General features: G+C 43.0%; 1 protein-coding gene across 1 annotated transcript in view; it reads left to right on the top strand.

Annotated features, from left to right (window-relative positions):
• Nucleotides 1–23,241, top strand: part of HMCN1 (hemicentin 1) — a 278,171-nt gene that overhangs the window by 8,692 nt on the left and 246,238 nt on the right. The window contains exon 2 of the mRNA XM_054980206.1: nucleotides 22,844–22,914. Within this exon, the coding sequence (XP_054836181.1) occupies nucleotides 22,844–22,914 (71 nt within the window). The remainder of the gene's footprint in view (nucleotides 1–22,843; nucleotides 22,915–23,241) is intronic.

Consider the following 23,241-nt stretch of genomic DNA (forward strand, 5'->3'; position numbering starts at 1 on the left):
CAATGACTCTGGACCTTTTACACAGTATGCAATGGCAAACCTTGGTTGGAAATATAGTTAGCGGGGATCCGCTGTTGGCTCCCAAATCTGTTGGCAGGGGTCCACTGGGTTGGCAGTCCCAACTTTTTTTAAAAAAAAAAATGAAAAGTAGCCTTGGGAGGCCATGAGTTTAAGCTGTGATGGGGAAGAGCAGAAGGAGAGGGTTTTGCTTATCTCTCCATTTGTCCACTTATTCATGCATCACTCCAGCTGCGTTTCTCTCCTAGAGGATTCCAGATGTGTACTTCCACGAACTTGCTGTTCACACATTTTTGAACATTTTGAGGGGTAGATCTGAAAAGAGTAAAACGTGAACCAGCCTTGAATCAGTCTCCCCTTGTTCTTTTTGGGGGGATGTTTGAAGAAAGCACTTAAATTCTCATCTGAAACTTATAACTAGGATTTCAGTGCTGGTTCTAGGATTTTGGGGGCCCTCTGATAAAGTACCTCTTAAATAATTGGGTCAGTAGATTGGAGGCCTTGGCCTGAGCCTAGCCATGCCCCTCTCTAGACACTGAGATCAGTTGTAATTCCAGAAGAATTCCAGGTGCTACCTTGAGGCTGGTAACTAAGGTTGCCAGCCTCCAGGAGGTGGCTGGAGGCTGGCCAGTTGAGAGAGCCAGTTTTGGGTAGTGGTTAAGAGCGTGGGACTCTAATCTGGAGAGCCGGGTTTGATTCCCCACTCCTCCACTTGAAGCCATCTGTGTGACCTTGGGCTAATCAGAGCTCTCTGGAGCTCTCTCAGCCCCACCCACCTCACAGGGTGTTTTGTTGTGGGGATAATAATGACATACTTTGTAAACTGCTCTGAGTGGGCGTTAAGTTGTCCTGAAGGGCGGTATATAAATCGAATGTTGTTGTTATTATTATTATTTACTGATCTTCAGGCCACAGAGATCAGTTCCCCTGGAGAAAATGGCTGCTTTGGAAGGTTGACTCTGTGGAATTATACCATGCTGAGGTCCTTTCCCTCCCCATACCCTGCCTTCTCCAGGCTTCACCCCCCAAATCTCCAGGAATTTCCCAACTTGGAGCTGGCAACCCTACTGGTAACTCAGAACAGGCATCCTCCTGACTCATGAGGAAGCATTCCCTGCTTCTAATAGGCTCTACCCCTAGTGCCAATGATCTGCTTCCTATGGAACTGAGTTTCAGGAGACTGGGCAATTTACCTGTCCTTGCTTCACTCTGACCTAGGGTTGCCAACTCTAGGCCCTGAGCCTGGAGTTCTCCTGGAATTACAGTTGATCTCCAGACAATGGAGATCAATCCCCCTGGAGAAAACGGCAGCTTTGGAGGGAGGATTCTATGGAATCGCATCCCATAAAACTCTGCATTCCCTATGTTCTACCCCCAAAGCTTCAGGCATTTCCCAAATCAGAGCTGGCAACCTTACTGTGACCCCACATTTTTAAATAATAATGCAACATGATATTAATCACTTGATTCTCCCATTGACAGTTTAAGTGTTGACACTGCATTATTGGATGCGGCTTTAAGTGTCTGTCTCTTGAGGGGTGCCTCCCAGTTAATCTGTTCCTGTCTCTTTAAAATGGGATTGGCTGCATTCTGGAAAGTTCCTTGAAACCAGAGCTGAAGTGAAGGAATATGGCACCTATGCTTGAAGCCAATGGCAACTTCAGCCTTCTTGTGAGGAGTCCTATTAAGCACGAGTGCTCCTAAACTGGTGGAAATACTTGAGGAAGAGGTTTACTTTCCCAGGTATGCTTTCTTTAGCCATGCAGACCTTGCTTTGAAAAAAAAATGGTGCTTGAATTGCTTGTGTTAGAACTCTGCATGTATAATTGTTTCCTAAAAGGAATTAAGCTAAACATTTGCATTTCTTTAAGATAGCTTGCAGTGCAATCCTAAAAAGAGTTACTCCAAGTCTAAGCCCACTGAAGTCAATGAAGTTAGACTGGAGTAACTGCTTATGATTGCAAAGTTGATACTTGCATATAATAGCGTCCCCTCTATAAAATGTTTTCTGTATGGCCTGGAGATCTCCCAAAAGTACAACATATCTTCAAACTACTGAGATCAGTTTCCCTGGAGAAAATGGCTGCATTGGAAAGTGGACTGTATGGCATTATACCCTGCTGAAGTCCCTTGTCTTACCAAAGCACCCATTCCAGGCTCCGCTCCCAAAATCTCTAGAATTTCCCAACCTGGAGCTGGTAACCTTGCTCTATAATTCCCTCCCCCTGCTACACACACACTGATTTTGAAAATAATTTCAGGAGGGTAGCCGTGTTAGTGTGCTGCAGCAAAAAAAATTAGGCGTCTCATGACACTTTAAAGACTAATGATTTTTTTAATTATGGCATGCATTTTTTGGAGCAAGATGTTCTAGATGCAGTGTGCGAATCCTTCCTATATAGCTATTTTATGTTTTTGAATTTTCCTCTGTTACATTTTGCCCTGCAATTCTTGCATTTCATGGCCCTTGTCCGTGCTGTTCATTTGACTGTTTCTACGTGCAATGATTTTATGAGAATCTGCTCATCCCATCTGAAGAAGTGGGCTTTAGTCCACAAACTTCTGCTTCTGTTAGTATTTGAGGTGTCACAGGACTCCTGTTTATGGTGCTGACAGGAATTTGTTGTTGCTGTACAACATAAGATTCCTGAAAAAGATTTTTTTAAAAAAAATTGTTTGTGTTTGGCAACTTTCCTTTCTACAAATAGCAAGTTTCTAGGTTCTGGAGTGCAGGAAACATTTAGAAATGGCTCCAGGCGGCTGGATGAAACTCTGTGCCCTATCCTGTCCTTCCTTCTGGGTATCCATTCCGTTCCCCCCCCCCCTCTTAAAGTAATCCCACCAGTTAGCCAGCAAAGGAACGTGTGGCAGCCTACCAACAGGGTAAAACAGCTACAACATCTTTTTAGTTGAATGGATTTAGAAGGGTGAAACTCTGTTTACAGCTGATCTCCAGACCACAGAGATCAATACTCCTGGAGAAAAAGGCTTCTTTGGAGGGTAGACTTGATGGCATTATACTGACTGAGCTCCCTCCCTTCTCCAACCTTTCCCTCCCCAAGCTTCACTCCCAAATCTCCAGGAGATTCCCAACCTGGAGTTGACAACTCATTTATTTATTTAAGCATTTATACCCCACCTTTCCACATAGTTCAAGGCAGCTTACAAAAGTTTTTTTTAAAAAATTCCAGATAAAATCCTTCCCTCTCCCTTAACCGATGCCTGCCCTTTAAAATAAGTCCTGGGAAACAAGCAAGCTTTGTAGCGCCTCCTGAATATCTCCAAGGAGGAGCTCCCGTCACCTCTTCAGGGAGCCTATTCTACAGGGCAGGGAACATGACGGAAAAGACATGGGTTCTGGTCCCTGCCAGATGGGCCACCTAAAAGGAGGGACAGCCAACAAATGGCTGCCTGAGGATCATAATTGACGCACTGGGACATATGGAAGGAGATGGGTCTTCAAGTATGTGGGTCCTCGGTCATGAAGGGCTTTAAAAGTCACGACCAGCATCTTGAATTGAACTCAGAAACAGACTGGCAGCCAATGTAGCTGTTTCAAACTGGGCAAGAAACGTTGCCAGTGGCTAGCCCCTGCCAACAGTTGGGCTGCATTCTGGACCGGTTGTATTTTCCAGGTTGTCTTCAGTGCAGCCCCATGTAGAGCACATTGCACTAATCTAATAGTGAGATTACAGAAGCATGGATCAGTATGTCCCAATCAATTAGGTCTAGGTAGCCAGAGAGTTGGTGTACCATATGCAGCTGATAAAAGGTGCTCTGGCCACCATTTCAAAAAATAAGACAGGGTGCCTCAAGCTCTTGACCTGCTCTGAGAAATCTAACTTCACTCCTTCTAGGACAAGTGGATCTGGTCCCTATAGAATATCAGCCTTCCCAACCAGCATTGCCTCTGACTTTTCTGGATTCAGCTTCAACTTGTTCTGACATAGCCGCCTGACCACAGCCTTAATGCACTGGTTCAGAACCAAGATGGATGCATCTGGAGGCTTGGCTAATGAAATATAGAGCAGGGTATCATCTGCATATTTACAGCATCCAACCTCAAAGCTCTGGAAGATCTCATTCAGTGGACTCATACACATATTAAAGAGCATGGGTGAGAGAATACAACCCTGAGGCATTCCACAGACCAATGGGCACTGTTTGTGTCCATTCAGACAGAAACGAGTGAAACCACTGAAGGGCTATGCCCTTAACATCAACTCCATATGGAAGCGGCGGATAGGAACAGAATGGACATGTTGAACACAAAACAACACAAAACACAAGACTAAGCAAAATTTTAGTCTAATCCAGCAGAGTAATTGTTTTATGTAACTAAATGTAATGCGTCAAGAAGCCCTAACACTCACTGGAGTGAGTATATAGTTGACATATTTGTGTGGCCTTGGTTTTTTTGTGTGAAAGTTGGCTGTGAAGAAAACATAATTTATGGGTGAAAGAAGTGCGGAGCCCCTAGAATGTGGTTGAACTCATCTCCTCCCCCCGCCATCCTTTTAATCTGTCATTGCCTGGAGAAGTTTTCAGACTGGAATGCTGCCACACTGTTTAAATTAGAATTTGGGCAGGGGGGAGAGTTGAATATAAGCAGGAAGCCCATTGTAATTTTCATGCTTCGGACACTAGTCCATTTTCATGAGCTGTAGTTTTAAAGCGTCTCTAGGGAAGCTGAATATCATTGAAACATTTCCTGAGTTCTCTTAAAGCTCTACAATGGTATGTCAAAAATTGTTTTCGTAAAAGGACTCTGCTCTTTTTTTGGCGGCGGGGGGGTTGGTGGTGGTGGTGGTTAGCATAGCTTATTGAATGAACTCAATTTTTGCACTGTTAATTGTTTTTGTATGAGAAAAGAAGTCATTTAGGGAGAATAAAATATTCTCTTGTTTGCGGGGCCAGCTCTAAGGCTTAGGGTGCTTGGGCAGATTAACAAATACACATGACACATTGAGTGGAGAAAAAAGGCCACAACTTTATTGGTTACAGTGATAGGAGCATTGGCCCAGTGTAGGGTGCGGATCTCTGCATCAGCTGTCCCACCTGCCAGCCGATGACCCCTCAACCTTCAGCCCGCCTGCTGAAAGGGAAACTGCAGGATGACAATTAGTGGGACCCACAACGGGCAGCAGCCTCTGCGTGGTTCCCCTGTCACCTGGAGACAAGGATGCTCTGGCAGCCCCCAGAGCCCAACTGCTGCTTGCCCCGGCTGGCTACCCCTTAAATACAGGGAGGGGAGGACCTCAGGGAAAGCCTCTTCTCTCAAGTCAGGGACTGAATTCCCATCCTCCCTTACCCAGCCGGCCACGCCGATTGGCGGATGGGGATCTTTAAATTATGCTGCTCTCCACACAACCTTGGGAGCCACGTCATGGACTCTGGCCAGGGAGGGAGGGTGCTGGACTGCCCTCCCGTCGCCAGCAGCCTGCAAACTTCGGCACTGTTGAGATTGGGGCCAGTGGCTTGACGAGGTTGTGGCCAAGCAGAGCTTAGAAGGTGCTTTCTTCACAGCATTAATAAATACATCTTTTTAAAAAAAGAAATAGTGAAATAGATGATGCTCTTCTTAAATTGGTTCACACGTTATGTGGAGGAACTGCAAAGTAGTTTCTCATTGATTATGCAGCACTTGGTGGCATATAGCTGTTTCCCCCCCTCTTATGCCTTTAGGGTTGCCTAAGGTTTAAAAAGTGAAGGGTGGGTGGTGGGGGGAGGGGTTGGTAGGCAGGAAGAGGCCCTGATCCACATTCTTCATATGTACACTCTAGAGGCCCCAATGGCATCACTTCTGGTTGAAAACTGGAAGCTATGGGGTCTCAGCTGGGCCAAATTGACCCCAAACATAGCATTTTCTGAGACCCTGTAGCTTCCAGTTACCAACATCATCAGGCCTCTGGAGCGCGCACACCATCTTGCAATTCTTTTTGCAAAAATAAAAATCTGGGTGGCCGATATGTGCTGATCATGCTCTTTCCCTTTTCACTTGGGACAGAGCTAAGTATGATGCTCAGTGAAGGACCACCATAGAAAAATAACATGTAATGTAATGATGTTACTACCCAGGTATAAATGCATAAATGTTGCTGGAAGGACTTAACACAGAGTTGCCATTTTTGGTGGCAACCTAGTATACAGCATAACTCTTGACTTGATTAGGTTATCCTGTTCAGGGAGATTCCCTCCCCTCAGAACTGTAGTATAAACAGAGGGTATACTCTTGGTACTGTGAAACTGAATGTATATTCATCAGCAACTAAATCAGATTTACAACTTGCTTGTTTTATTACGGTAACTGCAGTTACGAATATGCAAATATAATATAGAAAGAAAAAAAACACCCTACACTGGCCAATAAAAATGCAGTCCCTTAAACATTGAATTAAATTTATTAACATGCTTTTCTTTTGCAAACCCCCCAAATGTTTAATTTTTACCGTATGCTCCATAAAGCTATGTCCTTCACTGTGGAGTATTTAATAATTGCATCACAGAATGAAGTAATCCACATCAGGGCCTAACATCAAATAAAAAAAAAATAAGAATGAATTGGAGCAAATCCCAGTTTAAACCTTGTGAAAAGCCATTTGGATTCAAAGTAGATGTACTGGCCTATGTATACCTTGTCATCTTCATATTTGTATAAAGTCGAGGTCAGCAACTAGAACCCCTTGGGCTAAATACAGCCTTCTGAGGAGTCCTTGGAGCATCCGGTAGTAGAGATGGGCACAATTCGCATTACGAACGAAAAAACCCACGATAATGGCGATCGTGCGATCATGACCCGGCGGATCGTGATCGTCCACGGCCAATGATCCAGCGGTTGGGAGAGGCCTGGATTGGGGCGATCGGGCTCGGTTCGGGGATCCAGACACTCAGGTGCCAGCAATCTATTCGCCTGGCAACGGAGCCAGGGGAATGCCTGAGCTCTGTTTGCCCTCCTTCTGTCGCCCTGGAAACCCGAATGGAAGCCCAGCTTTCCTTGATCAGCAGGGCTTCCTTCCAACCACGGAGCCGCAAAGCAGTCACAAGTTGGGAGAAGACACCCAGGAGAGGGAGGGGGAAGGGGTTGTTCTGTAGCCATGGGCACTCCAATCTCATCCCTGCAAACCCTGATAGGCAGCTCTGAAGGCCAAACACAGACCTCCTGTGTTGCTGAATGGGACCCATGCTTATAAATAGCCATGGGCTCCCAGGCTGAGTTTCACTTTCTGCGAGCAGTAGAGTGGGACAGAGCTCTTGCTTGCTACTTGCTAGCCTTTGGAGAGAGAGAGAGAGATTGAGAGAGTCGGCCGCTGCCACAACCCTCCTTCCCACATAGCTGGGAATACCAGCATGCCCCGCTTTGGCATCCACGATCCACGATTTAGGAACGGGAGATGATCGGTGTGGATCATTAATTCGGGATCGTCACTGGCGCCAATCCACGATCAGCTGGAGCATTAATTTTTTTTTTATCGTGCCCATCTCTATCTGGTAGTTAATCCACAAGCAAGGCACAGGCATGAAGGGCAGAAGCTGTAGTACTGGAACTTATCAGAAGGCCCTTTTGAGAAAGGGGCAGGGGAAAGCTTACCACCCCACTTCTTCGATGGGATGGCACAATCACTTGCTTATTAGGGTTATAGGATTTTGCCATGAAAATGATATTAGGATGAACATAAGAAGAAGAATTATTTGTCTTGGTAAATGGTTACTAGGCTTTATGGGGCAATCAGTTGGCAGAAAATGTGAAGCTTCCCCCTGTTTCATAGTACTGATTCCAGAAATCTCTGACTTCTGCAGTGGGATTCCTGTAGCACCTAAAGACCAAAGTTGCACCCGGGCTCAGCTGCTTGATTCTCAGTACTCTTTGAAGGTCGAGATGTAGTTATGAGGTTGGCTTGGATTATATTTCATTGTCCTTACGTGTCTCACTTTTTGTCTGTAAAAATGTGTGCATTTAAAATATGGAGTGTTTATGGCTGCTGTTACTGGCCAAATATAATTTACATTAGTCATATTTCAAAGAAACTTTCTTACCAGAGTTCTGAACAAAAATAGCAAAGGGAATTGCACCATTGGTGCATCAAAGTTAAGTATTTCCTTGGGGAGATCGCTTTAAGGAATGAGTTGTATGGCTGCCGATCTGCAATAGCTGTGAGGGCCCAAGGGGTTAACATATTTTCTCTTATATTATTTTAGGATTGCAGAACTAGCCTGTGTAGCAGGATGCGTTCACTTAACATGCGCGGGGAACATCTGGAGTCTCACCCATATGTGTTTTCTTAGCCATAGTGGGTTTATTAGTAATATTAGTATTGGCATTAGTCTTATGCCTGGAGGCTCCGTCTACAATTAAGGTATTTTTCCCCCTTTTAGTACTGTACATACACAATGATGAGGCAATTGTGTTTCCTTTGAGAGATTTATGTGGTTGATACATTTTAAGCAAGAAAATTCTTTTTAAAAGGTTGGACTATTGGCATCTTAAAAGAAATAGGTGAGAGAGATGAAATATACTAATATATATATATTGAGTTGGATCCTGTGACTATCTTGACTAAGCTATCTTGAATCTTTCTACCAGGTATTCCTCCAACAGAGAGAGACTTTGTTCAACAAAGAAAGACTTCTGTTCCTCAGAGGAAACTTTTCTCCATCTTAAAAAAAGTCATTCTCCATTGGAGGAAGTCTTTCTACCTGGGAGGATGTATGAACAGAAGGGAGTCATATGAATCAATCCAACCCATAGTGTTTGAATCTTTTTGTAAAAAAGAATTTAAATAATCTTATACAAAATGCCTCCAAATATGTTTTAATTAAGCTCTGAAAGATATTTAGGTTAACCAAGATAGTGCTGTTGGATGAGGATCCCTTCAGCCAGCTGGGATCAGGAACGGAGTAAGTGGTAATGCCTGCCCCCTGCCTTAACCCAGCTGGTATTAAGAGCGGAGCAGATGGAAATCCCCTCCCCTGCCTTAACCCAGCTGGTATTAGTGGTGGAGAAGGTGGCAATGCCCACCCCCACCTTAACCCAGCTGGTATAAGGAGCAGAGAAGGTGGCAATGCCCACCCCCACTGCCTTAACCCAGCTGGTATTAGTGGCAGAGCAGGTGGCAAATTCCCACCACCTGCATTAACCCAGCTGGTATTAGGAGCGGAGCAGGTGACAATGCCCACCCCCTTCAGCCAGCTGGATTCAGGAGTGGAGCAAGTGGCAATGCCTGCCCCCTGCCTTAACCCAGTTGGTATTAAGAGCGGAGAAGGTGGCAGTGCCCATCCCCCTTCACCCAGTTGAGATCAGGCTTGGAGCAGGCGGCAGTGCCTGCCCCCCTTCACCCAGCTTTAGTCAGGCACAAAACAGGAGGCAATGCCTCCCCTCCTTTACCCAGCATGTACCAGGCATGGAGCAGGTAGCAAAGCCCACCACCCCTTCACATGGCCAAGATCAGGCAGATCAGGCATGAAGCAGATGACAATGCCCACCTCCCTCTTTCACCAGCTGGAATCAGTGACAAAGGAGCGAATACCTTGCCTGCCCTCCCCTTTCTAGAGCCCATTGTATTAGTTTCCCACAATGGGCTTTGTTGCTAGTACCTTTGAATAAGGTCAGTACATTGTTGTTAACCATGCACTCACCACTTTGATCTTGCGCCAATCTTATGGAGAATGGGGCAAAGCAGGCAAGGGGGCTGAATGTTTCAATGAAGCTGAGAGCAATACCACCAGGAATTTAGACTTCTGATGAAGTCTGAACTCCTAGCAAAGTCACTCAAGGTGGAGTGGTCAGTGCTGAGACACCGGACTAAGATGCATCCACCCTCTTCAGGAGTCAACAGTCACATCAGCAGAAAATACTGACAGTTCTGGTAGCGATGGGGGCAGAGGAATCCTTGAAGGATAGCTGCTGGGCAGCAGCAGTAGGGGAAGGTGACCCTGGTGGAGGCTCTTTCACAGACCATGGCAGTGACAGTTCTGCTAACCCTGGTTAACCCTGGTTAGCACTGCACTGAAGAAGCCAATGGTAAACCACTTCTGATAATCTCTTACCTTAAAAACCCTATGATGAGAATCCAAAATGAAAGAATATATAGTGCTGGGAGACAGGACCCCCAGGTTGGAAGGCATGCAACTGGTTACTGAGGAGGAGCAGAGAACAAGTATGAATAGCACTGTTCTTAATATCAGGACTGGATTAAAGCTGAAAGGATCTCCAGTTGCTGATGTGAATAGATAATAATAATAATAACAATAACATTCGATTTATATACCGCCCTTCAGGACAACTTAATGCCCACTCAGAGCGGTTTACAAAGTGTTATTATTACCCCACAACAATCACCCTGTGAGGTGGGTGGGGCTAAGAGAGCTCAAGAGAACTGTGACTCGCCCAAGGTCACCCAGCTGGCTTTGTGGAGGAGTGGGGAATCAAACCCGGCTCTCCAGATTAGAGTCCCGTGCTCTTAACCACTACACCAAACTGGCTCCAAACTACACCAAACTTGCAAAAGGTAAGTCCATAGCTGTACAGCACATATAATAGGAACATGGAATGTGAGAAGTATGAATCCAGAAAATCTTGAAATTGTAAAATAAGAAATGGGATATTTAAACATAATCCTGGAAGTGGGTAAACTAAAGTGGATTGGATTAGGACATTTTCTGTCAGAAAATTAGAAGTATTTTACTGTGGAAATGACAAAATTGGAAGAAACAGTGTTGCTTTTATAGTGAGGCAAAAACATAGCACAAGCAGTCAGGAGGTATAATGCAAAATCTGACTGAAATACATCAATCAGACTTCTTGGAAGGCTGATCAACATAACTATCATTTAAGTTTACATCCCAACTACAGATGCTGAAGAGAAAGAAATTGAAAGCTTTTATGCAAGTGTCCAAGAAGAAATTGATCATACACCTAAACAAGAGGATTTGAGTCCAGTTGCACCTTAGAGACCAACAAGATTTTCAGTGTGTCAGCTTTTGAGAATCAGAGCTCCCTTCTTCAGAAACCTAAACAAAGTGCTCTTCTAATCATAGGTGACTGGAATGCAAAAGTAGGAGACAACGCAGAAAAATTTGGACAAGGATTACAAAATTAGCATTTTGTAAAGCCAACAATTTGTTAATTGCAAATACACACTTCAAGCAACTGAATAGACAATTGTATATATGGAAATCACAGAATGGCCAATACAGAACTCAAATAGATTACATAATTAGAAGCAAAAGATGGAGAAACTCTTCTCTCTGCTAAAAAAAAGACCAAGGGCTGATTGTGGTACAGATCACCAGTTGTTAATATCAAAAAATAGAATAAAGCTGACGAGAAATAGGAAAAGAATTATAGTGCCAAAATACAATCTAAATAACATTCCTTAAGAATTTAAAGACTGTAAAGAACAGATATACATTACTAAGTTTAATTGATTGGGAACCAGAAGAGCTGTGGGCTGAAACCAGAGATGTTACTAAGAAGAATGTGCAAAGACACTTCCTGTAGCCAAAAGAAAGAAGCCGCCTAGATGGAAAATTAATGAAACTCTTAAAATTGCTAAAGACAGATGAGAAGCAAAGTTAAAAGGTGATCGAAATAGGGACAGAATTCTAAATGCAGTTTTTCAGCAACTTGCATGCAGAGACAAAGAGAACTATTATAATAACCAATGCAAAAAAGCAGAAGAGAACAACAAACGAGGAAAAAGAGACCCATTCCACAAGATCTAGGAAATCAAAGGAACATTCAAACCATGGGTAGGGATGGTGAAAGATCAACATGGAAACACAGTATCCAGTCAAAAAGTGCAAAAACAGTGAAGGGGGGGGGGAAAGAGAATTTCCCGTTCAGTCTGGGAAGATAGTGAGGGGAGGCAGTTTTTCCATTTCTGCACGCACACAAAATATCTCCATGTGGAGCATACTGCATGGAGAAAAAAACTTGGGAGAACGGCAGGAGCTCTCCTTCCCCCAGTGGCAACTTTCTAAGCCCCTTTGGGATCTCCTTTTTTAATGCAAGCCATTCCCCAGAGCTGCTGTGTGTCTGCGTGAGGCTGGCTTGGCTCCCTAGAGAACTCGGGAAGGAACATTTAGAGTGACCCAAAGTGAAAAGAGTTTGTCAATGAAAGGATTGGCTTATTCCTTGTTCAGTTGAATGCAGGTGTCAGCATGCTTCTCTCCAAGATATATAGGGACTTAGCTTGACACAATGGGGGAGTGTATGAGACTGGCATCCAAACAACCTCCTGGCTTTCATGCCTAACCACACACAAAATGTGCAGTTCCAGAAAAATAATTGTGGCTTTGTGCAAGTCAAAAATTTAGGACATGCTCAAGTTCTATTATGTTAACTGGTGCAAAAATCGATTGGTAACAATGTGCAAAGTAGATCTTCTAGAGCCTCAGACCATGATACAGCATCCCTCTATCAAAGACACTCCCTGAAGATGCCATTGCTGCTCTTCCTGGAGTGTTCCACCAGTGTTTCAAAGAAGGAGGAAATCATTCTAGATCCAAACATGGGAACTGCTTTTCTGGTAATTCATGTAAAATTGTCAATGGAGAAAGAAGGACAGTGATGCACACGCAAGGAATATGTGTTGAAGTGGTGTACACTATGCATACACATTACAATCCAACCACAATGTGGTTCCAGATGTTCCTTGGAGAAGGCCCTGGTGCTGGACAAAATTTTTCTGACCTTTGTCTACTTCTCAGCTACACGGTCAGAAGGTGAAAGGAGATGGGAGAGGTTGGACAGGTCAGAACAGTTCCTTTTTTCCCACACCTCTCCCTTCCTGTGAGGGAAGAAGTGGAGCCTGTAGCAGCTGCACCTTTTTGGACATGGCAAAGGGAAGCATGATGTCATGTATCCTCAAATGCACACCACTCCCTTTGCTACTCTAAAATATGGTTCCACGCCCTGTGCCTAATGTGTTATACAATGTAATGGCCAGCCCCAGTAGAGATGTGGATGTTAATTATTCAAGGTGGGGAAGAATAAAAGACATCTTTCCTCATACCATACATTGTGTTTTTATGCAGCACAAGGTTCCTCAGGTTGATAAAGTAATATTAAAATGGTGCATTCCAATGCTTTCCCTCCCTTCTCTTATTGGAAAGGATTTTCATTTGTTGATATCCCAGATCACTTACATTAAAACATTCCATTTACAATGTTTTAGCGGTTAGAACATTGTAAATGGAATGTTTTATTGTAACTGATCTGGCCTTGTCATGAAACAAAATCTTTTCCAAGGAGAGGAAGAAAATTGGAACGCACCATTATTGTGGAGAATGAAGAATTAAATTATAGAATTATAACATTCAGTTACAGAAATTACGTATAAGTCTCTGTATATCTGTATGTGGGCTAGCCATCTACTGTTTCTAAAGGGTAAATTTGTAGTTATCACTTTGTTAACCTTTGTTTCACCCCAGCCTCCAACTTTGTAGTGTCTAGGTCAATCTCAGACCTTCCATATCTTACCTCCAGGGAACTATTTCTGAGTCATGTTACATCCTCTCATCAATTTCACTACTAAGGTTTCTATGAAACTTAGAGCCAGTGTAAGGTAGTGGTTAGAATGTCGGAATAGGATCTTGGAGACCCAGGTTTCAATCCCGACTCTGCTATGGAAACTTTCTGGGTGACCTTTGGCCAGTCACACACACTCAGCCTAACCTACCTTGACAGGGTATTGTTGAGAGGATAAAACAGAGGAGAGGAGAAAGATGTAAGCTATTCTGGGCCCCAATAGTGAAGTAAATAAAGAAACAAAACAACAAATAGTTCTATGAGCCTGAAGTTAGAAGCAAAGTTTCCCAAGATTATATTAGATGGGTTTCCCAAGATTAGACGGGTTCGCTATTTTAGCAAAATTCCTCTGTATCCTTTTAATACAGAGGAATTTTGCTAAAATAGCGAACCCATCTAATCTTGTCTGCCGAGTAACCCCAGGGATGTCTGGCCACTTTGGTATCATTCTGCCAGTTACAAATATAATCTGTATATCATTATCTAGTTTATACTCTGTATGTAGAGAATGAGGCCGTGTGCTTTTGTGCTTTCAACCAAAAATGTTGAAAGAAAAAAAATTATGCATACACATGTCAAGACCAATGCCAATAAACCAAAAAATAAGTACCAAAATCTTTAATCACATTCCAAGAATTAAAACTGTATGATTTAAGCAGTATTGGGTTCCATATATATATAAGTACCTTCCCCAGTATAGAAATTCTTGAACAACTGCACCCATACACACATGGGGATGTCATACATTTATAGGCATCTTTAAAATGACCAGGTACCGTTACATACATCATTATACACATGTAACCAAATGTATTTTGGCTGTGAGGCCTTCATTAGTTTTTATTTGCTTCATACACACCATATTTTATAGAATAGTAGCTTGATACCTGTGCTTCGCTACGGCATTTAACTACTTTAAATCCAATTACAATACTTAAGAGTATGTAACATTTTTGGTTTGTGGGGGATTTTTTGGGAGTTGGTTTTGTAGTATAATAGCATAGTACCCGAGCTTCACAAAGGTGTTTGAATAAAGCGAAGCATGCTGATACCGTAAACCGATCAGGTGTGAGGTGGAATTGGACTGAGGGAGGGGTGGTATGGTGGACACTTTAGCAGGTTCATGTGAGAGGTTCTCATTGAAATGCTTATTCCTGCTTATATATAATAAAAATGCAGGTACCTAAATATTTTTCCTAGAGAGAGTAAAAACAGCTTGAGAGGAGGGCTTTTAAACTTTTTCCATGGTTCCATAATATAAGCAGATCCTATATTTATTCGGAAAAAATATGTGCCACCTCTTCAGAGACTTGTTAGAGAGGGCTTATACAATAATTAGTGATAGAATCATACAAATTAGCACAAAACCCATTAAAATTAACAAAAAAGAAACCCCAGTGTTTAGAAACATCACAAAACATTTACAGTACCATGCTAAGTAGAACTATTCAGAATGTTACTCAGGTCTGTTCTGTGGGTCTTATTCTCAGGAAATTGTTAGGCCCATGTTGTTTGAGAGCTGGCCTAAGAAGGTCTATTCAGAAGTAAGCTCCACTGTATTTATTAGGGCTCATTCCCAAGAAAATATTCTTAGGATTGCAGATGGAATCCAAAGAAACAAAACAGAAAATTCTGGATGTATTTCAGGTTCATTTATTCCCTTTTGCAAACTGCTGACTGGAACAAACTGTACAAAAAAGGTCAAACATGGAAGCTAAGTTGGACTGAGAGGAACCAGTGGGCCTGTCCTTCAGATTCTTGCAACAAAACTCAGACTCTCCATTTATTCTTCCATTTTGTAGCACTGACCAGGGGCAAATCCACACTCATCTTCCGCTTATCTTGCGCTGTCGTGGCAATCACCTTCATTCCGCTACTAGGCTGTGCATCCTCACATCCACCCTTCCGGTGCGTCTTCATGGCGCAATCAGTTCTCCACATGCCACTGAGTAAAGCGTCACAGTGGGCGGTTCCATCCTCCGCCGTCAGAATTGAAGGCGCTCGTCACTTCCCGGTTTTTTTTTATAAAAGGGTCAGTTATCCAGTATACCGATATCTTGACTCCGGTGACCGTTTCTTCCCGTGCAAACCGCTGCTCACTACGGTTGGTTTACCAGTATACCGACCTTTATGCACTGTGGAAAAAAAGGGGAGAAAACGGATTTCCGCGAATATCACGTGGTTTGGAGGGAAGGCGCAATAGTGGCGCAGTGATGGCGAGGAACACGCGGAATGGGAAAGCGTGTGAGTATCTGCATGAATAGCGCGCCAATTGCGAAAAAGCCATGGAAACAAATAGGTAGTGTGGATTCGGCCCAGCTCTCTATAAGAAACACTAATGCCCCTGGTAAAAGGCTTATGAGTTAAATTTCAGCCAAATGTTTCCGTGCTACCTGAGAGAATTTAATTAGAGATGCCAATGACTGAACGTGGGGCTTTGAAGGCCGTTTCCGCACAACCCATCGTTCCTGCCTCTCTCCCACTTTAGGTCTGTGTTTTGCTCAGTCACGACGAAAACTCATCCTCCACATGCCGTCCCGACAAGTGCTTTCCTTTCGCAGGACAGCCTCCAAACAGTCCAAAATAAAAATGGTTTTGGACGGGAGGTCATGCACTTTTGTCATCATAGCCTAAAAGCGCCCGCCCCCCCCTTTACATTTTTTTTTTACTTTGTACATGCATGATTCCATGCAGCTCCCGTTGCAAGCAGACTTCCATGGTTGAATGGAAATGTGAAGAAGGAAGGGGGAAAGCTTCGGGGAAGAACTAGGTGGAGACTGAGAGGAGTAGGTGGTTTCTTCAGAAGTGCTTTAACTGTTCGTATGCCAGAAAATGCAAAAAAAATCCACACCGTAAACTTACAACAAAAGAAAACATCAAAGCAAGTGCAGTCCCAGTAAAGATGGAGAAAATGTGGTAACAAAACAATATGCATATGTTTGACAAACGATAACGTGTGAATGCTTGAGGAAAAGCCGCCATAGTTCTGAGGGTCAACTGTACCTCTAAGGACACATGGAGATGCCCTGTGACAGATTCATTTTGCTTTTTCCTGCCAGAACCAGTCCCAATAAGTGGTAGTATTTGATTTATTTTATAAAGACACTTCTTATGTGTGAGGTAGGACAGTGAATATGCTTTGCATGCAGAAGGACCTCAGGTTCACTCCCTGTCATCTCTAGTTAATGGATCTCGGGCACTGTTGGAAAGATGTGTATGGATAGCGGGCACCACAGCAAAATGTCTGCTATGGAAGTGAGCCCAATCACAAAACGTTGGGTGGTCCCAAGCCAAGCATTCACCTAAGATGAAGGCAGCTGTTTCTAAATGGGCACTTTTAGAAGACGCAGAGATGATGCCTCCTGCAGTCTTCTGGACCAACTCCTGCTCCACTAAGATGGAGGAAAGCCTGGAGTGGCCATGACACCCATAGGCACCATGTTGGGGATCATTGCTTTTAAGAAATCGTAGGAAATGGCCAGAGAGATAGGTTTAATGAAAGGAAGTCCTTGATACTGGAAAGGAATGCAGGGGTCCTTCAGGAAGGTCCTTCATAAACTGCAAGGGCGAAAGAACAGCTTGTAGGGATTGCACTATGAGCTTTCTCTCTCTGAACCAGAGTTGTTAGGCCTCAGCAGCTTAGATACAATCACTTGGGATACTGCCTAGTGGGTTTTTGTGGCATTTGCTAAACAGTTATGCCAATGATGTAATCAGCTAAAAATGTGAAGCAAAGAGTTTTTTAAACGATCTTTTAAGAAACCCTCCAGTCCTTGCTAAGAAACATTAGACTGCATCTACATTTCCAGTCAAATGTGTGGACTGGTTTATATTTAGTTCCACTTACTTATTAAGAATAAGTGCTGTCTGTGTATGAGTGTGTTTTGAAATAAGCTAGTATAGTGAATGTCTAGCATTTGGAGATATTAACATTCACGTGAAGACATGAACAATCCCAGATGAATTTTGTGGAAGTTAAAAAAAATAGAACAGAAAGGTTTCAACAGAAACCTTTCAAAAACAAAATCCAGCGGGAAGCTGCTGAATTGGAATTCATATGTAAATTTGACTCAGTCAAGCTGGGATTGAATAGAGACTATGAATGGTTATGAACTGACTTCTTTAACAGAAGCAAACTAATCTCCATATCAGAAGCTACTGTTTGCATCTACTCCGCCCTCCCTTCTCCACCTATATATCTGACCAGTTTCTTCTTGCCCTCCATGCATCTGACGAAGAGAACTGTGATTCTCGAAAGCTTATGCTACAATAAAGTTGGTTAGTCTTAAAGGTGCTACTGGACTCTTTTTGATTTTGCTACTACAGACTAACACGGCTAACTCCTCTGCAAAAAAAAAATAGGTATCTGTGTTCCAACTTTTCAGACACATGCTTTCCATTGTCTCCCATCTTTCTGTTTAACCCTCTTTCTGCTTCTTTTTAAAACAAAATGTAATAAAAGAAAAGAAAATGGTTATTGTGCACCCTAAGGCCCATTAGTTGGGTATTTCTAAACATGTAAATGTTCCAGTCACAATAAGTGATTGTCCCTGTTCATCTCTTGAGTTTTCATAACATTTAATTTAGCATTATAACATAAGAACACAAAGTGATGTCATGTCGGCACATCACTTCTGGAAGTGTTGTGATATCACTGACATGGCTGACATCACACCCCCTCCCCCAGTCCCCCATGCGTTCCACCAGCCTGGCAACCCTAAAAGACCCTAGCCAAGGTTACAAACTTTGGAATAGCATATGTTTGTATGTGTATGTGTGTGTGTACAGGTTACTTTTTCCAGAATTTTCTAGAATAAATGCTCTCAAACCCTCATGTAAATTTGCATTGAAGTAGGCTTGCATGTTATGCTAATGGGTTTGTGTGTGTCCTTGTGAGTTAGGGGAATTTGTATTCAAGAAGACGCAGTGAGAGGGGATGACTGGGATATCTCCACCAATATATACCAGAATTGTTCCCTTAGAAAACTCTCAGAATGAACCAAGCGGGTGTTCAACAGGAATGGTTTTTATTAAAGAAGGAGTAAAGGAACAATTGCACAGAACACACACACAAGCCCTACTGGGAAACCAGGGAGGAAAAGGGAGAGAGGTTCAGGGTAGGGTGATATTTCTGTCTAGTGGAGAGGGAGGACGTCTATAGAGGCAGCAACGTGAGAAGCCAGAACTTTGCAGCAAGAAGAAAAAGGCTCAGACACGTGTCTGAGGGTGTGCATAGGATCTAAGGGCACACATACTGCTCATGGCTGGGGGCAGTCTAATTATAGAGGAAAACATATCCTGGGGCAGAACTACGTCTTCTGCTCCCAAAATAATAGATTGATGGCTTGTCCAGAGGTGAAACAATAAATTGGGAAAGCCTTGATTATACGTATCTGAGAGGAACTATAGGTGAAAAGGTGCTTGATGTCCTGCAATTGCCAGATGGAAAGGGCTTATCAGGTCCCTGAATAGACCAGATTAGGAAAAGAGGGTGGGGAAGGTATGGAAGGGTGTAGATGAAATCAAGCGGGAACTCCTGGAAGACCTCTTTGTTTCACTTAAGTACTTCTCCAGGGCATGGAGGGGCAGTTAGTCAATCTGGTAATTACTTTCTGGTAATTTGGCATCTGTTCTGCATGGCCAGGCAGTATTTTGTGCTTATGGAACATGAGGAAGGGGCTTATGATATTCCATATTCATAAACTACCCTTTCAGCAAGAAGGGGTATGTATGGCCGCTAACATGCAGCCTGATCTTTATCTCAAAGAAGTGTCCTTTCTTTAATGTTAAGAGGTAGTGTTCTCCAAAAACCAACTTACACCGAATATATTTCAGAATGTTCTAGTGAAATGCAGACCTTTAGGGAGCTAGTGTGGCAGTTGGGAGACTTGGATTCAAATCATCATGAAGTTCGGTGACCATTGGCCAAACACACTTTCGCAGCCTAACCTGCCTCACACAGTTGATGTGAGGATAAAATGGAGGGATAATCATGTAAGTCACCCAAAGCAGTTCAGAGGAAGAATAGGATAAAAATATATGTACAGATATAAAGTATTGTTAATATTCTTACATATGTAATGTTTTTTTACAGCCTTTCAATTTATAAAAGTCAGCATGGTTCATGGTGTAGAAGCTAGAGTGTTAGACTAGGGCTTAGGGCACCCAAGTCCCTTAGGGCACCCATTCATATCCCCGTTCTGCCATGCAAGCTTGCTGGGTAACCTTAGGCCAGGCACACACTCTCAGCCTAAACTACCCCTTAGGGTTGTTGGATTAATTGAAGGACAACTATGTGCCAAGGAACAAGAGACGAATTACACGAGGAAGAGCACGTGAAGGGACTCGCAATGTTAGCCAGGAAGCTGAGTTTTAAAAGAGATCGGAAGGCTTTGTCAGTTTCCCCTATCTACAGAGCCAGGGAGATCTGCTCAGAGGGTTTGTTAATTTTCTCTTTGCCTCCCTAAGTCTCTTTCAGTTTCACTGCCCCTTCTAAGAGGTGAAGAGGAAATAAACCTTCTGAGCAGAGATCTCCCTGGCTCTGTAGAGAGGGGAAATTGACAAAGCTTTCTGATATCTTTTAAAACTCAGCTTCTGGCTAACATTGCGACTCCCTTCACGTGCTGCTCCTTGTGTAATACGTCTCTTGTAGCTTGTCTCTAAGTAAGCCACTTTGGGTTCCCAGTGGGGAAAAAGGCGAGGGGAAATGAAGTAAAATATATAAATATATATATTTTTAAAACGTGCTAGTTCTTTTGGAGCTCTTCAGGTGGTAAGCTAAACATCTAAATGAGACATAATATTTTTGGACTGTATTGAGATGCTTTAAAGTGGGCGTGTTGTAAATTTATTGAGACAGAATTATTGAGATTTGTTTTTTGTTTGTTTATTACCAAGGGGTGTTGGTTTCAAATTTATATTTGGGTGGGAGGTAACAACATTCTTATTGCCTGTCAAATCTGTTGGCAGACCATTTTATGTAGTAGTGTTTGGTCAGTTGCTAAGGGACCGGCCTAAACACCATCTTGGTTGTATTAACTTCACGTTCGTGGTTTTACAGTTTAGAAAGACAGGACCTTGTTGAGGAACTTACAAGTATGGCTTAAGCAAAGATAGAAAATTAAAAAATGTCTTTGCATATGTGATCAATTCTGTGTGCTTTCAAAAAGAATTTTTTAAAATTCCCAAGGTTAGTTTTGAAGTCTGAAACAAAAGAACAAAGTGACAGGTTTAATAAATGTGAAATTTTTGACTTGTAATGGTTTTACATTTTGTGGTATATTCAAAGGAAGGGAACTTTGGACATTAGGGAGTTCCAGTACAATCCAATGCAGAGTTACTATAGTCCAAGTCCATTGAACTCAATAGGTTTAGACTGTCATAACTCTGCCTAGGATTGCAATGCTACTTTCCAGTGAATGCATTCATCTATGTTTTCAGTTTCTACATTAATCTGCAATGTAGGTTTCTCTTTAACTTCATTTGGCTTAGTCTGGATTCATACATGCAGCAGAATTAAATGGTTAAGTTCAGAGTTGGGGCTGCCAACCCAGGGCTGGGAAATTCCTGGAGATTTGGAGGTGAGTCTGGGGAGGGCAGGGTTTGGGGATGGGCTACCCCTGGGATATAATGCCATGAAGTCCGCCCTCCAAGCAAGCTATTTCCTCCAGGGAAACTAGCCAGGAGAGTAGTTGTAATTCTGGAAGATCTCCAGGCCCCTTATGGAGGTTGGCAACCCTAGCCCCCCTTGTAGGTTGCAAGATGGGGTCCAGAATAATAGTGAACCCTGGGGGCGCAGAACTTTTTTATTCATGTGCACTCTCTTCTGTTCCCGGTGCAGTGATCACTACCAGAAGTGATGTCATTGCACCAACCCTCATTTCTGGGTTCCTGGGCAGGCTGGCCACTCCTGCCAGCGCCACGCAGGAGGCCAGGTGTCTGGGCTGGCTGGCTACCACTGCACAGTGCCTGGAAGCAGGGAAGAGGTGGAGGAAGTGGAGTCTGGTGTCCAGTATGTGGAGAATGTTTCCCCCAGACAGTCCACAAAAATACTGGACTCTGGGTGAAAACTGGACACCTGGCAACCCTACCCCCTTGGGCAGTTTCTCTTGAAAGATTTCCAGGCTGAGTCTGGAAACCAGGGGGAGTGGGGGCAGGGACATGGAGAAGGTACAACGTTGGCAACTCTTGTACATTGCAGGGGAAATCCAGAAGTAACATAGGGTAGCGCTAGGAATCACCAGATTACCTGGAAGAGATGTTGCGGCACTACTGGCATAGCTGTTTTTTGAAAGCATTTTATCCCGCCACCAGGGATGCCAGCAGAAAGTCTCCTATCATAGCAAGAGGCCTCACAGCCTTATGGAGAGGTGATATTAAAAGTTTTCTAATAAATACAAATGCTAACTTAGTTGTTTGGCAGCTGCTGGAGTAATTTTAAGCAGTTGCTAATCCCTGCAGGTCCCTTACCCTGAAACTGTCACACTATTGGGAGAGGGGCCAGTTCTGTGTGAATTACCCAAGATGGCTTATTCAAATTTTTAATTTAGATCTTCAGCAATGAATAGGTAATAAAAAGAGACTATTTCTCTTATTATAATAGTTAGTCCTCTCTACCCCCATTTTTCCTCTGGTAAATAATAGGGGAAATCTACTAAAAAAATAACAATTACTGGCACCCACAAGTAGTTTTTCCTGGAAATTGCCCAGCTTATCTGAAGGTAGGGAATGTTATACAATATATTAATCAATCCTTTTATAATCCATCTAAGTAGAAGGAATCAGGATACTCTTTGTCCCAAACCCAACAAGGCAATTTTTGTTTGTTAGAATTAGCAATTGTCCTGCTGACCTTCATTTAATCTAACACTCTTAAAAGGCTGTTTCCCGTAAACTTCTTTCCCAGGAAAGAATTCTTGAACTTGTGGGATCTCTGCCAGTTATTATTGGGGTCAGGTTATTGCAGATTGAAGTATCTGATCTTGCTTGTAAATAAAATAAGTGATTGTAAAGAATGGTGTTTTGCTTTTCAAGGATTTGGTTGGGTAAAAAGAAGGAATGTTGCGGGGGGGGGGTATAAACTATAGTACTTGTTCATACATATTTTCTCACAGTTGGGGAATTTCAGCTATAGAGCTGCCTAAACAGGTCAGCATTCCACAAAGACGCAATCTAACATTTGATCATTTTTTTAAAAAAAAAATCTGTAAAGTTATTTTGTTAGATCGTCTGACTCTAACTCTCTGTAGCTTTCCCTCTCAATGGCTTGTTGATCTAATTATTTTGTTTTCCTTTCAGAAATTGGACCTGTAACGATTACCACAGATCCCAAGAAATTTCAGTATGAACTCAGGGAGCTGTATGTGCAGGTAAGTAGGCCACTTGCTCCATTGAGGTCTAATTTATGTGCAGTCCCAGGTCTCATCTAAACATGATGCTGGAAGTACAGAAGAGCTCGTGTGCGAGTAAGTTTGCACATTATGCATGAAAAGTGTTTGTGTGTGCAAGCATACCTGTGCAATGACCACCTGATCCATGGTTCTTTTTTGCATGCTAGCATTTCACATGTAGTTGCTGAGAGCACAGTTTAAATGAGATGCTAAGCTTGTGCTAGAGCACCTTGAACAAGTCCTTCCATCCCACTAGCATTGTGTTTGCATCAGCTCTTAAAGGCGCAACAGAATTAGGTGATAGAG

The sequence above is a fragment of the Eublepharis macularius genome, chromosome 5 (genome assembly GCF_028583425.1).
Source record: "Eublepharis macularius isolate TG4126 chromosome 5, MPM_Emac_v1.0, whole genome shotgun sequence".
Classification (NCBI taxonomy): domain Eukaryota; kingdom Metazoa; phylum Chordata; class Lepidosauria; order Squamata; family Eublepharidae; genus Eublepharis; species Eublepharis macularius.